Source organism: Teleopsis dalmanni, chromosome 2 (genome assembly GCF_002237135.1).
Source record: "Teleopsis dalmanni isolate 2A chromosome 2, ASM223713v2, whole genome shotgun sequence".
Lineage (NCBI taxonomy): Eukaryota > Metazoa > Arthropoda > Insecta > Diptera > Diopsidae > Teleopsis > Teleopsis dalmanni.
In genome coordinates this window covers 240,094,822-240,108,005 of record NC_051847.1, presented here as the reverse complement: position 1 = coordinate 240,108,005, position 13,184 = coordinate 240,094,822, and the positions used below count along the sequence as shown (strand labels likewise).

Genomic DNA, 13,184 nt, shown 5'->3' with positions numbered 1-13,184 from the left:
AATAATGACGTCGTCAATATAGGCAAAGGCGAATTCGAGATCTCGTAATACTTCGTGAATGAAGCGTTGAAATGTTTGACCTGCATTGCAAAGTCCAAATGTCATGTTAGTAAATTCAAATAATCCAAATGGAGTTATGATCGCCGTTTTTGGAATATCCCCCGGTTCAACTGGTATCTGGTGATATGCCTTAATCAGGTCGATGGTTGAAAAAACTTTTTGGTTATATAACATGTGTGCAAAATCATGTATGTGAGGAACTGGGTAACGATCTGGGATGGTGATTGCATTTAAGCGACGGTAATCTCCGCAAGGTCTCCAACTACCGTCTGGTTTTTTTACCATATGTAAGGGGCTAGCCCAATTGCTGCTTGATGGACGGCATATTCCGGCTGTGACTAAGTTTTGGAATTCTTCTTTTGCTGCTGCTAGCTTGTCTGGAGGTAACCTACGTGGTCTCTCACATATTGGTGGACCTTTTGTTAATATGTGGTGAGTGACTTTGGTCACCTGGCGATTTGTCGGTGTTGGTTTAGTGATGTCGATGTATTCTTTTAGTAGATCTGCAATTTTGCAAGATGTGTTCACAGTTGATATTTTTTGCGCATTTACCTTACGTTCACTTGCGGCTGAGAAAATCTTTGTTGATGTGTCGATCAATCGTTTCATCTTTATGTCTACTATTAATCCGAAATGATTTAAAAAATCTGCACCGATGATTGAAGTGTTTACATCTGCGATAATAAATGGCCATGTGAAATTTCTTCGTAAGCCAAGAGCTAGAGTTATCTCTATTTCTCCAAATGTTTTGATCATAGAACCATTTGCTGCGTAGAGTATTCTTTCGTTCTTATTGTTTGTATTTGAATTTTTTTGTTTGGCGGCAATAAGTGAAACATCTGCACCCGTGTCTATTAGGAATGATTTTTTTGTCTTATTGTCATAGACGAACAGTCTTGTAGATGTTTCGTTTACAACTTCCTCTGCCGCCGTAGACGAAGTCGGTTTTAGCTTTTTGTGCCATATGTGCATGGCTGCTTGCAATTTTTTGCATTTGACCCATATGTTCTATGATACCAACAATTTCTACTGGTCTTTTCTTCACTATCATCATGACATTGCCGGTTTCTGGATGTTGAACGTGAACGTTGATTTGTTCTTGAGCGGTGTTCGGTTGATAATTTCGAGACCATTTTCGTCAGTCTGGTCACTTCTCGTTGAAGTTGTTCGATTTGTGCATCACGTTAAATATGAGCTGCTGCAGGGACGTTAGCTGCATTGACGTAAGTTCCTTGCATTGTTGAGTTTATACGGATTGTTTCGGTTATGTTGTCTGCCAATTCCGCCATCTTAGGTAGTTCCACTTGAATTGTGGCTAGACATGTCTGTACTTCTACAGGAAGACGTTGTAACCATAACCCTTTCAGTAATTGTTCGTCTTGTTTGCTTCCACTAATACGTTGCAATTCGCTTAAAAGATGGGATGGCTTTTTATCCCCAAGCTGTAAACCACTAACTAATTTTTGTACGCGTTTTTGTTCACTATCCGCAAAGTTTTTTATTATTGCTTGCTTGATAGCTTCGTACTTCTGAGTTGCTGGTGGATTCTGTATTGTGTTATAAATTTGTTCTAACAGCGATGCATCCAATGCTGCGATAACTGTGCCAAACTTTTGAGTATCGCCCTTTATGTTGTTGACTTGGAACCAGTAGTCCAACTGAATAAACCAAAGGTCAATGTTGCTTTTTATTAATGTTGGCATCGGCAGCTTTATTGCAGTGATTGTTGCGTTTTCATTGATTGGGTTAGTGTCTTCGGTTGTCTTTTGCTCTTGAGTAGCCATTTTTTTTTTATATATTCGACGTCGGCTTGGTCACCAATGTAGTGGTTTGTTATGTTGGGTTTTATTTCGAATTGAACACTCCGTATTGGTAATGGATAAGTTTATTTATTTCTTATACTTAGTTATTATAAAATATTCTTAAAGTTAAGATTTGTGTTTTTACGTTTTATTCACGTGCTGCTTTGTCTTTTTCCAAACTACTACTGGCGGGAACTGCGGATATTGTTGTCTCCTTTGTGCCTTGTTGACAGTTCTTTTTATTATATTTTTTGGTGCTGCCACAAACTTAAAAGTAACCACTTTTAATCACTGACATTGTCTTGTCTGGGTTTAATTTTTTAATCCAAAGTATACTTTTGATATTATTTGCTCTAATCTGATTTACTACAGGGTATTTACATGTTCTCGTTTCGTTTTCACTGTTCCTTTTTGTTTTGTTTTTACCGAAGTATTTTGCAAATGTTTTTGTTGATAAACAATTTGGAAAAATAGTAATTGCCGTTTTTGTTAGATTAATATTTTTTATATTTTGTAATTAAAAATGCAATACCAAAATAAGTGTTGCAATTAACAACTCAAATAAACCACTTTGGGCAGTAAGATCCTTAAAAATTTCAATCTAAGTGGTGTAGTTCCTATCTAAAGTTTACGGAATTAATCATCCTACCATTCATCAGGGATCCAACAAAGGAATCCTACTTACAAAATAACATTAACATGTAAAAATATTGCTAAAGTATGGATGGCTCAAAACTCTTAATGAGTGTATGACAGCATTTGATTGCATCGGTTTCCAAGCGATGCATCAGCTTACGTGGGAGTAATACCAAAAATAATAGTCCTCTTATTATATATTATAAATTACAACTTAGCAATTAACAAGAGCAACAATTATGTCCGAAGACGTAAGATAATATGTAATTAACACATTCCTGAATTGGTTTGAAGAAGTCTTTGAAAAAATGATTTTTCTAAAGACACTAAAACTGATATTTAATGGTGAGACATTGGTCATTTATAGCTGTTTTAATACACGGTATTAATTAAATGGTATATTCATATAAATTATAAAATAAAAAATTTTTTAGAAGTCATCATTGCATAAATCCCACAAAAAATTTCAATATTTTATTTGGAGGATTTCGTTCTAAAATTCTTCAATTAATTTTTTTGCTAGAAACTGCTTACTTGATCTACAATCCAACACAATACAATCGGTCATCCAAATGAAAGATTCAAGTGAACCGAAGTTTTATTCTTGCCAATCTCATAATGAACTTCACAATTAAAGAACCGATGTCAACACGGACCTAATAAAACCTGACCTAATAAAAGAATGCCATGTAAGTTTTATTTTATTCAAAAAAATATTCTTCAACAAACTCGATCCAAAATTGATCCACTGATAAATAGCTTGAATAATAGAAGAATAGAAGTACAGCGAGGGATCTGTTAGGGGCATTCCCGTATATCCCGTACACAAATGTGCAAAGGCACGCGAAGCTAATTAAAACTGTACGAATTCCTGCGCTATACGGGGAAATGCTCACGTTATACGAGGGTTTGAAATCGGGGGATTACTGTATTTCCTTTTTTACGCATTTTTCTATTCAAAATAGATATAAAATTTCTACAAATTGATTTTCTATAGTCCTCTATTAATCTAGTTAGTTTGATCCCAATTGTGGTTGCTTTTTCTTTTTAGAGAAAACTGATTAAACTCCATACCTATACTATAGAAAAAAATGTTTTCATTCTATATTCGTTATAGATTATAGTTTCCTGTAATCTGTCGTCCTTTGACAGTCTTGTTTTATAATTATTTATTTTTGAAATTTATCGAATAATATATTCTAGTTCCGAGACGGTTAAATTCAGTCTATAATATAATACTACGTTTTTATAATTAATTTTTTATATATCTTAATATTAAGTTGTTCAATATGATTAAGTTTTTTCTAATTTATTTCATTCAGAGTTTTGTATTAATAAATATATTGCAATCAGAAATATATTAAAAATATATTAAAATTTTGTAAAGTATCAGCAGTTTTCTTCCGAACATTTCACTATAACTTTTTTATATCCAATATTTGCTTCGTGTTGCGCTGTGTCGAAAGCAGTTTGTATTTGATTCCATCCAAAGATTTTTCGTACCATACAGCACATTTGTGCCTTACCAGTTGACATTAAATGTAAGGCGGTCGGAAACCTATATGAAACTTCAGTTATTATTAATGCGATATGATATGTAATAGATAAGCTTACATATTTGTAAATCTAAAACTTGGCACCAGTCTTAGATTTTTCATAAGTACGTCTATTGCATTAAAAGTAGCACACTCCGATTCGCACTCGGCTAGCACACAAGTTCCACAGGGCTGCAGTGCCATTACAGCAATATTCATTGTCTGCTCTGATACTGAACAGTTTATGACTACCTCTGGCCAATTATTCAATTTGGCCCAAATCGCATCTAGTATCTGCCGATGACTTGTATCACAATCATAATAAACATAATCAAAGTCGAAACATTTTCGCATTTGTTCCAGATTTTTATGCATATTACACACCACGCAAATGCTGTGTACTCCCATAGATCGTGCACAAAGTGCAGCTGCGATTGCAGTAGGACTGGAACCCATAATAAGTAGTCTTGTTAATGGTGTTATGTGTGTCTTAAAGCAAGCCTGGCAACCCAAGGCTAAGGTTTGCGTTAATGTTGCTTCTTCCAGTGACACTGATTCGGGTATTTTATGACAAAGATCAGCTGGATGTACTTGATATTTCGTTAAAAAACCGTTATAAAGGAGTTGCGCACACATATTGTATGCACCTCGTTTGCAAAAGTCGCAAATTCCACAAGATAAACCAGATTCCATCGCTACTCTGTCACCTGGTTTTAGATTGGTTATACATCTTCCCACCTATGTTAACGAATTGAATAAAAATCAAGAAATACTTTTCGAAATTTTAGTCTACAAACTTTTTGTACTGTTCCCGAAGCATCATGTCCCAACGTCATAGTTGGACACAACTTTCCACCAGTTTCATACAGATGTATGTCAGAACCTGAGATAGCTACCGAATCCGTCTTTATAAGTACATCTAAAAATGCCCATTTTATTAAGATTATATTTTATAACATATTTTTGTCTTCTTATTTATTAAGATATTTACCATATTCACTGAACATTGGCATTGTTTCAGAAACTTTGGTGAGTTTACACACGTCTACAACTTTCACTGCCTCATTTTCACATTCATCATTGCTTTCTTCACATGGATCTGGATCTTCGCATTTATTTTCTTTATTGCAACATTCAACCACTTTCGAACTAAACATTCTAATAGGCCCCGAAAAATTTCGACATGGTATTTGATAATTATTTTTTGAAAAAGTTGTACAATAAGACCCCTTTTGAGAGTACTTATTTTCTACCTTGTAGTAAAAAAAAAATTTAAAGTCAAAAAGTTAAAAAATGTGAAATAAAAATATAATTATTCAAAAACTTTGAAAATAATGTATTAGTTATAACCCGCTTAAAAAGCGTTTTAAAATGTATGAGTCTTTCCAAATAAAGTGGCATAAATGCTGTTCATTCCTTAGTCCAAGAAATGTACCAACAAAAGATTTGAGAGAAATAAGTAATTATCGAAAAAAACTTTTAAATCCTTTTAATAACAAAGCCATATGACCAAACAATTTTAAGGATATTTAGTGAACTGAGCTGAAGAGCGTTTTTGATCAAGTTTTACTTGTCAGCCTGCATCTTGATGAATATATATTAGAAGTTGGGATCCTTCATTTACAATATTTTTCTTAAATGGACCCAAAAAAAAAACAACTCACTATTTTTTAATTAATAAAAATATTTGATTCTTAAGACCGGAATCGACATAAATTTGTAAAAGATAATAAACCACTTCCTTTATAAAAAAAACCCTACCTTTTAATATATCAAAATTCGAGATCATATAGAACTGACAGTAGCTATCATTATAATGTTTATGTAGTATGAACTATGTATGTATCTTACGTTTTTTACATTTCTTTTCCTTCTTCTTCTGCTTCTTGCAGTTTGGTTCCTTGCACAATTTCTTACCGCATGGATTGTCATCATTTTTGAAACAGTCAGCACCATCTTTTCGGCGTATTGTTTTGCGTTTTTTAGGAATGACAGGTCTTCCCTCTACGCATTTACCTGAAGAGCCCTTATCAGCGAAGCTCCTAATACAACTCAGTGATAATACTCTTAGTTCTAGTTTTGTTTTCCATGTTGACATTGTTGTGTGATATTGACGATGTGGAAATATATTCGTTAAGTTTGGTACGAATGCCAATGTACTGAATTTTTTGTCGCTTCCCCCACCGCATTTGGGTTTTGTTGGTTTAGTAGGTTTGTTGCATGCGCCTTTTTTGGCTTCTTTTTCTAGACTTTTACAAGGATCTTCTGTCTTACATTTTGCGTTCGCTTTTTTCTTGCAAGGATCTGCCTTCTTAGACTTACATGGATCTGCGCTCTTCTTTGATTTACATGGATCCGCCTTTTTAGATTTGCAAGGACTTGCTTTCTTGCTTGATTTACATGGATCTGCCTTCTTTTTAGCCCCACATGATCCTGATCCTGAAGCTGCTTTATCTCCGCCTTTATTGCATTGTGGATTAGTTTTTTTCATTTCTTTCTTGCAAGGACCTCCACTTTTCTTTGCATCTGCCTTTTTAGCCCCACACGGATCTGCCTTCTTTTTAGCCCCACATGATCCTGATCCTGAAGCTGCTTTATCTCCGCCTTTATTGCATTGTGGATTAGTTTTTTTCATTTCTTTCTTGCAAGGACCTCCACTTTTCTTTGCATCTGCCTTTTTAGCCCCACACGGATCTGCCTTCTTTTTAGCCCCACATGATCCTGATCCTGAAGCTGCTTTATCTCCGCCTTTATTGCATTGTGGATTAGTTTTTTTCATTTCTTTCTTGCAAGGACCTCCACTTTTCTTTGCATCTGCCTTTTTAGCCCCACACGGATCTGCCTTCTTTTTAGCCCCACATGATCCTGATCCTGAAGCTGCTTTATCTCCGCCTTTATTGCATTGTGGATTAGTTTTTTTCATTTCTTTCTTGCAAGGACCTCCACTTTTCTTTGCATCTGCCTTTTTAGCCCCACACGGATCTGCCTTCTTTTTAGCTCCACATGATCCTGAAGCTGCTTTATCTTCGGCTTTATTGCATTGTGGATTAGTTTTTTTCATTTCTTTCTTGCAAGGACCTCCACTTTTCTTTGCATCTGCTTTTTTAGCCCCACACGGATCTGCCTTCTTTTTAGCTCCACATGATCCTGAAGCTCCTTTAGCTTCGGCTTTTTTGCATTGTGGATTAGTTTTTTTCATTTCTTTCTTGCAAGGACCTCCACTTTTCTTCGCATCTGCCTTTTTAGCCCCACACGGATCTGCCTTCTTTTTAGCTCCACATGAACCAGAACCTCCTTTATCTCCGCCTTTATTGCATTGTGGACTAGTTTTTTTCATTTCTTTCTTGCAAGGACCTCCACTTTTCTTTGCATCTGCTTTTTTAGCCCCACACGGATCTGCCTTCTTTTTAGCCCCACATGAACCAGAAGCTCCTTTATCTGCGGCTTTTTTGCATTGCGGACTTGTTTTTTTCTCTTCTTTCTTGCAAGGACCTGATTTTTTCTTACCTGAATCACCTTTTCCGCATGGATCCGCTTTCTTTGATTTACATGTATCTGCCTTTTTTTTAGGCTTACATGGATCTGCTTCCTTTTTCTTGCATGAATCCTCTTTCTTTTTAGGTTTACATGGATCTGCTTCCTTTTTCTTACATGAATCCTCTTTCTTTTTAGGTTTACATGGATCTGCTTTCTTTTTCTTACATGTATCCTCTTTCTTTTTTGGCTTACAGGGATCTTCTTTCTTCTTATTACATGTATCTTCTTTCTTTTTCTTACATGTATCCTTTTTCTTTTTTGGCTTACAGGGATCGTCTTTCTTTTTGTTGCATGAATCATTTTTGGCTTCTTGTTTTTGTGGTTGACATGGATCTTCTTTTAGCTTATTGCATAAATCAGCTGTGGCAGCTTTTGTTATATCTTCACATGGTTGGCAATCATCTATTGATTTCCTTCTTTGCGCTGCCTCAGCAAGCGCTTTCGCATAAACATTGCAATTCATTAATCCCCACAATGCTCGACTGCCGCTAGATGGCGAGAATACAGAACTGCTATCTACAGCTGGTGCATCACCACCTGTTGATGAATATGATCGGTTTTCAGAGTTCCCTGGAGACACACAACCTTTTTCGCCTTCACGTACACATGTTATGTGAGGATTACGTGGCTTACTCTCTCCCTTTTTAGAAGAATACGTACGAAACATATCAGTTGGAAAACCTTTTTGTAATGCAGCACTGCATATATTTGCAGCTATAGCTGTAACGTTATCATTAAATTGTGCTACCTGTAGTTGGCTTAATTTTTCAAGATTAATTTTTGAGGGATCAATCGATATAACACCCTGTATTAATGCATTAAAATTAAGTGGAATTGTTTGATTTGGATGAATATTTTCCAAATCAAAATTCGTCGTGAGTCCTAAAGTAGGATTTTTAAGAAGCTTTGGGTTTGGCTGATTAAAGATCTCCATTGATTCAACCTCAGCGCTGTGTTCAATTGCTTCTTTAATATTAGTCATATCCATTTCGAAACCAAGTTGTACAGATGATACGGCCATCTGACTTAATTGGCTTTCAATTCCTTTTGACACCTCTGTAAATAAACTATCTTTTGATGCATTCCAATCTTCAACATTAAAGGAATTTGCTGGTACCATCTGCAAATTATCTCTTAGCTGTAGAGAATTTTCTACATTATTGTACATATTTAGATGATCTTGATATTCAGAGTCATCCAATACTGTTAGTACATTATCTGTCGATGGTTTTTCTATATTTTCGTCAAGATCTACGACAGTTGCGGTGTTAGTGACAACTTTAATGCTTGAAGGATTAATAGCATTTGTATTAGCCGATGTTGTAACTATGTAGTCTATTATATTACTGGTTTGAACAGTGGAAGGCGAATTTGGGTCATTCATTTCATTAGGTTTTGTCTCCATAACATCTAAAGGACAATTTTCCATTAGATTTTCGGTAATTGCTTCAACTTGTTTAGCGTGTTCTCGTATAACAGATATGGTACTTAAAGGATCATTCTTAAGGCTTGTACGATCATCAAAGATATTAAGTGGTATAAAGAGAATTTTCATAGAATTTTCATATTTATCCAGGTTCACCAAAGCCACAGGAAGGACGTTTGATATATTTTTATTAAATATTGACGTTGTTTGTCCAGCTACACTCTCAGCTAACTTACCTGACTGGCTGTAATTCCTGTAGAAAGAACTACTAGGAGACATAGGAAAATTTCTAGTTTCAACTAGCCTTGGACGGTATGGACTCTCTTGTCGTGGGCGAAAATGTTGATGATTTGTCGTTGTATGTCCACGCAAACCGAAAGTTTCGGGAAAAACACATTTTGGAGAAGAACATATCGATAGCCGAGTGGATAGCTTAAATATAAAATTTAAGTAAAATAGAGTAAAAGAGAAATGAAATTATATAAAATATTTAAAATAAATTAAATTAAGCTTTAAGTTGTTTTTTTATTTTATATTATTTTACAAAAATATTCAGTGAATAATACTTAAATTATCTACGGATTGAAAATAGACAGAAATATTAAATTTATTTATTTATATATTATTTTATATAAATTTTAATTGCTGTTTAAAATTAATAAATAAAATTATTGGTTTTATTTATTTATTATTTATTTATTTATTTTAATTTATTGTTTATTTATATTTTATATGATTTAGAGTATATAAAACAGAAGAAAGAACAAAGATCATTTACAAAAAAAATAAAATTAATTAAATTAAATTATTTAAATAAAATAAATGAAGCAAAAATAAAACAAAATTGAAGCTTGCCAAAAACTTGAAGATGAAGTGTTATTTATGGATTTTTGTGGAAAAAAGTCCTGATAAATCCAGAGAATAAAAATGGAAGTTAGAAAAGTAACTGTTTAAAAATTGTTTTATTTAATCCTGTATATTTGTTATATTTTTATTATTTTGTACTTACTATTTATTTATTACTATTTGTTACTTTTTAAGTAATTAATTTAATTATTAAATAATCTGTTCAAAAATAATTTTAAATTTGATTCTAGCGATTATAATTCATAAAATAAGATTCACTGGTTCCACATTTATTTCATTTAAAAAACAATAAAAATATGAATACCTTTAGGATTTCAAGAAATGTCAAATCAAATTTAAAATAAAAATTTCATTAAAAAATAAAAGTCAAAGTCCATTTTTATGCATTCTTTAAATGATGATTTTTTAACAAACGCGTAATGTGAGTAATGCCGTACTTAAGGGATTTTGAACTATAATTTAGTCCACTTTCTAAATGTCGCACTATCGGAACATTTATTTACAAACTACTTCGGAGTTGGCAAAAGACTCTGAGAGGTGATGATGAAGAATCTTACAACATAACCACAACATAACCGCGGACGTCCAGGAGATCAAGTCATTTATGAAAACTGATTATTATTACTTACAGGCCAAAAATAAATATTAGCGACAAATTAAACTTTAATAATTTTTTGCAAATTTATTACCTTTTAAAGAGCAAAATATTTGCATAAATTAAAGCATTATTAAAACTTATTTAAATAGTTTAAGAAAAAAAAACGAAGTTTGTACTTACTTTGAATGTGTTGAGAATTTTGCTAAATATTCGCATGTTGAATATTCACTAAACAAATAATTTTGTTTTTGCCGGAAGATGAAAACGGTACTTATAAAAATAAACCAAAATTCTTGCAAATTTATCCAGTAAGCATTTTAGCTTTACTGAAACTGTTCGGAAGGAAATAAATTATAATGAACAACAAACATTTTTCTTTCTATATTTTAAATTTTTTATGTTAATATTTCAAAAAAAAAAAAGTAAACGCTTGCTTTTCTGCATTTCATTTATTTAATTAGATTACAGTATGTTTACACTGTAGCATTTAAAACACTGTAGCATTTCCACAATTAACTCACTGGTTACATAGGTGGGCGTTATCTGAATACTACAAATTGAAATTCCGATACTTAACTAAGGCACTGTTGTTTGATGGTCAGCATCCAAAATTGATATTCCAAAACTCAGTAGAATTCAGAGATCAGCTAAAGTTGGCATAATAAGCCCCCTTAGTAAATGCACTGTGAATACACTAATTGTGATGTTACATTATCTACACAACGATCTCCATATTAAAAATATGCTTACGACAGCGCTGTCAGGATTAAAACAACAGATTGCTTAACAGAACATACACAAGTACATAAGCGAATTCTTAATAAAGTTTTCAACTTACTGTACATACTATACATATAATGAAAACAGTCTATTTTATCTCATATTGATGTTTCGAAAGCTATTTCACAATAATATTTTTATCAAAAAAAAACTTTAAAAAGAATTATAATCTCAATTTTTACGGAAGCCACGAAAATATAATACGAGGTGGATTTAAAACATTGCTCTGTATTTGCACACATTAAATATTTTCTTTTGCTAGTATTTGTCCAGGCTAAAGTCTTAGTGGTTACGTACTAGGATAAGTTCGCCATTTTTATCGATAGCAAGCGTTGATTAAAGAATTTCAAACTTTTGTCATTAAATCGAAGCTAGTTATGGTAGAGAATATAAGCCGGAAATTGTGAGACTAAAACGATTCCTTGTCATCTTTTCTAATCACATTAAATATTAAAATTAGAAGTATATAGTTTAGACATCCATCTTCCATGGACATCTCTCTGGGGATACCGGTTCACATTCTTTCGGATATCGTTCCTATTTCTGTTTTCTATAGCTAGTTAAAAATAGGTTAAAGTCACTCAAAAACATATGTAACACTCAAGCCTCTGTAGACTAAGATTTGGCCTTGGGAACTTATTGAGACTAACTGCTACAATTTATTATGCTAAATGTAGTTCTTTTACAGAAAAGTTACATATTGCTTTTAATACTTTTATAAAAATTATGACAATTTAGACGAAAAAGAAACAATAGAGTTTATTATGTTACTACATACATTCCACTCTAATAATTATGTGCGCTAAAGATAAAGTTCACCCACTTCTATATGGGTGTGTAGCCTTCAGCACGCCCTCAAACAATAATATTCGTCAGCTAGAAATTGCACAAAGACAGGCTCTGAGAAGACTTTTCAAGGTGCCATGTTGCGTTAGGACGAATGACATCCTCAGGGACCTCAAGATTGATCCGATCAAAAAATACATAAAGGATAGAGCCCTGAAACTATTTACGAAAACTGACAGATTTACCAACACCGCGTTATTAAATCTCAGAATGGTTACAGGCACTTCGGGAAGGTATGCAGACCTGAGGCATTGAGTAAAAATATTATAGAGTCACAATGCCATAGAAATTAATTTTTGTTCTAGGTATCTACTACTGGGTACCCAAATCACTCAAATCTCTGCCGACGTCGCTTCAGTCGTTTTTGCTTCATACCAAAGAAGATTTTGCAATATTCTCTGCTTCATAGGTTCAAGAAATTTTTATATTTCTTTTTTGTGTTTTTTTCTCCTTTTGCTCTTTGAGGTGTTGTTATTGCTTCCTTGAATTATAATGTAAGTAGTAAAAAAAATTATTCGCTATTTTATATTCATTCATGCCTACTTGCTTTGTGTTTAAATATAAACATATGGACATTGATATTTTTGTATGTAATTTCGGGGGCAAGAGATATCAAAATTTTATTTGCAGCATTGAAACAATTTTTCATTGTGATGGCATTTGAAGAAAGAGTTATAATTGTTTTCGTAATTAATCGTTATTAAGTATGGATTTCCAATTTTATCGCATTTACATAATATTTATATTAAATCTTAAGAAGTAATACAATCATAAGAACACATATGTATATAAAATATTTACCAATAATTGGTAAAACATTTTTAAAAATAGTATGCTTTAGTTTTGCCAAATGTATTATAATAAAATTTTGTAGAAATCAATTTAAGATGAATAAAAAAACTAAAATTAAACCTTCGGTTTATATGGCAGTTTGAATAATTAACGCTATTTCGCAAATATATGCGCTTCACAGATACTGAATAAGTATAAAAGGAATATCAGTACAAGGGGTACAAGTATATCGACTATTAGCTTTTGCAAGCGGATAATTGCCGAGAAATGGAGATTTATTTAAATAACTGCATAATCATTGATAG

General features: G+C 33.0%; 2 protein-coding genes across 4 annotated transcripts; both read right to left on the bottom strand.

The window, feature by feature from the left end:
- Window positions 1-1,244: 1,244 nt before the first annotated feature.
- On the bottom strand, window positions 1,245-1,844 carry LOC119677107. The gene has a single exon (XM_038088374.1). The coding sequence runs from the start codon at window positions 1,842-1,844 to the stop codon at window positions 1,245-1,247; it is 600 nt and encodes a 199-aa protein (XP_037944302.1).
- Window positions 1,845-3,825: 1,981 nt separating this feature from the next.
- LOC119676197 (serine/arginine repetitive matrix protein 1-like) lies at window positions 3,826-10,831 on the bottom strand. 3 transcript variants are annotated; one of them, XM_038087431.1, is made up of 7 exons: window positions 10,642-10,831; window positions 6,588-9,428; window positions 5,885-6,443; window positions 5,025-5,282; window positions 4,831-4,952; window positions 4,113-4,771; window positions 3,826-4,056 (listed from the first exon to the last, which is right to left on the bottom strand). In XM_038087431.1, exons 1-7 carry the CDS (start codon window positions 10,675-10,677, stop codon window positions 3,888-3,890), a joined length of 4,644 nt encoding a protein of 1,547 aa, XP_037943359.1. In that variant the 5' UTR covers window positions 10,678-10,831; the 3' UTR covers window positions 3,826-3,887. The 3 variants fall into 3 exon arrangements, with proteins under 3 accessions (XP_037943359.1, XP_037943357.1, XP_037943360.1); XM_038087429.1 differs by having other exon boundaries at window positions 3,827-4,056; window positions 5,885-9,428; XM_038087432.1 differs by lacking the exons at window positions 3,826-4,056; window positions 4,113-4,771; window positions 4,831-4,952 and having other exon boundaries at window positions 5,195-5,286; window positions 5,885-9,428.
- Between the last annotated feature and the right edge of the window lie 2,353 nt (window positions 10,832-13,184).

Excerpts from the sequence above, each read along its gene's own strand:
- LOC119677107 (XM_038088374.1), bottom strand. The coding sequence starts at position 1,844 with ATGGCTACTCAAGAGCAAAAGACAACCGAAGACACTAACCCAATCAAT.
- LOC119676197 (XM_038087429.1), bottom strand. The coding sequence starts at position 10,677 with ATGCGAATATTTAGCAAAATTCTCAACACATTCAAA. Across the intron at positions 5,283-5,884 it reads GGAAAAGAAATGTAAAAAAC|AAAATAAGTACTCTCAAAAG; the intron begins GTAAGATACATA and ends ACTACAAGGTAG. Across the intron at positions 4,953-5,024 it reads GCCAATGTTCAGTGAATATG|ATGTACTTATAAAGACGGAT; the intron begins GTAAATATCTTA and ends GGGCATTTTTAG.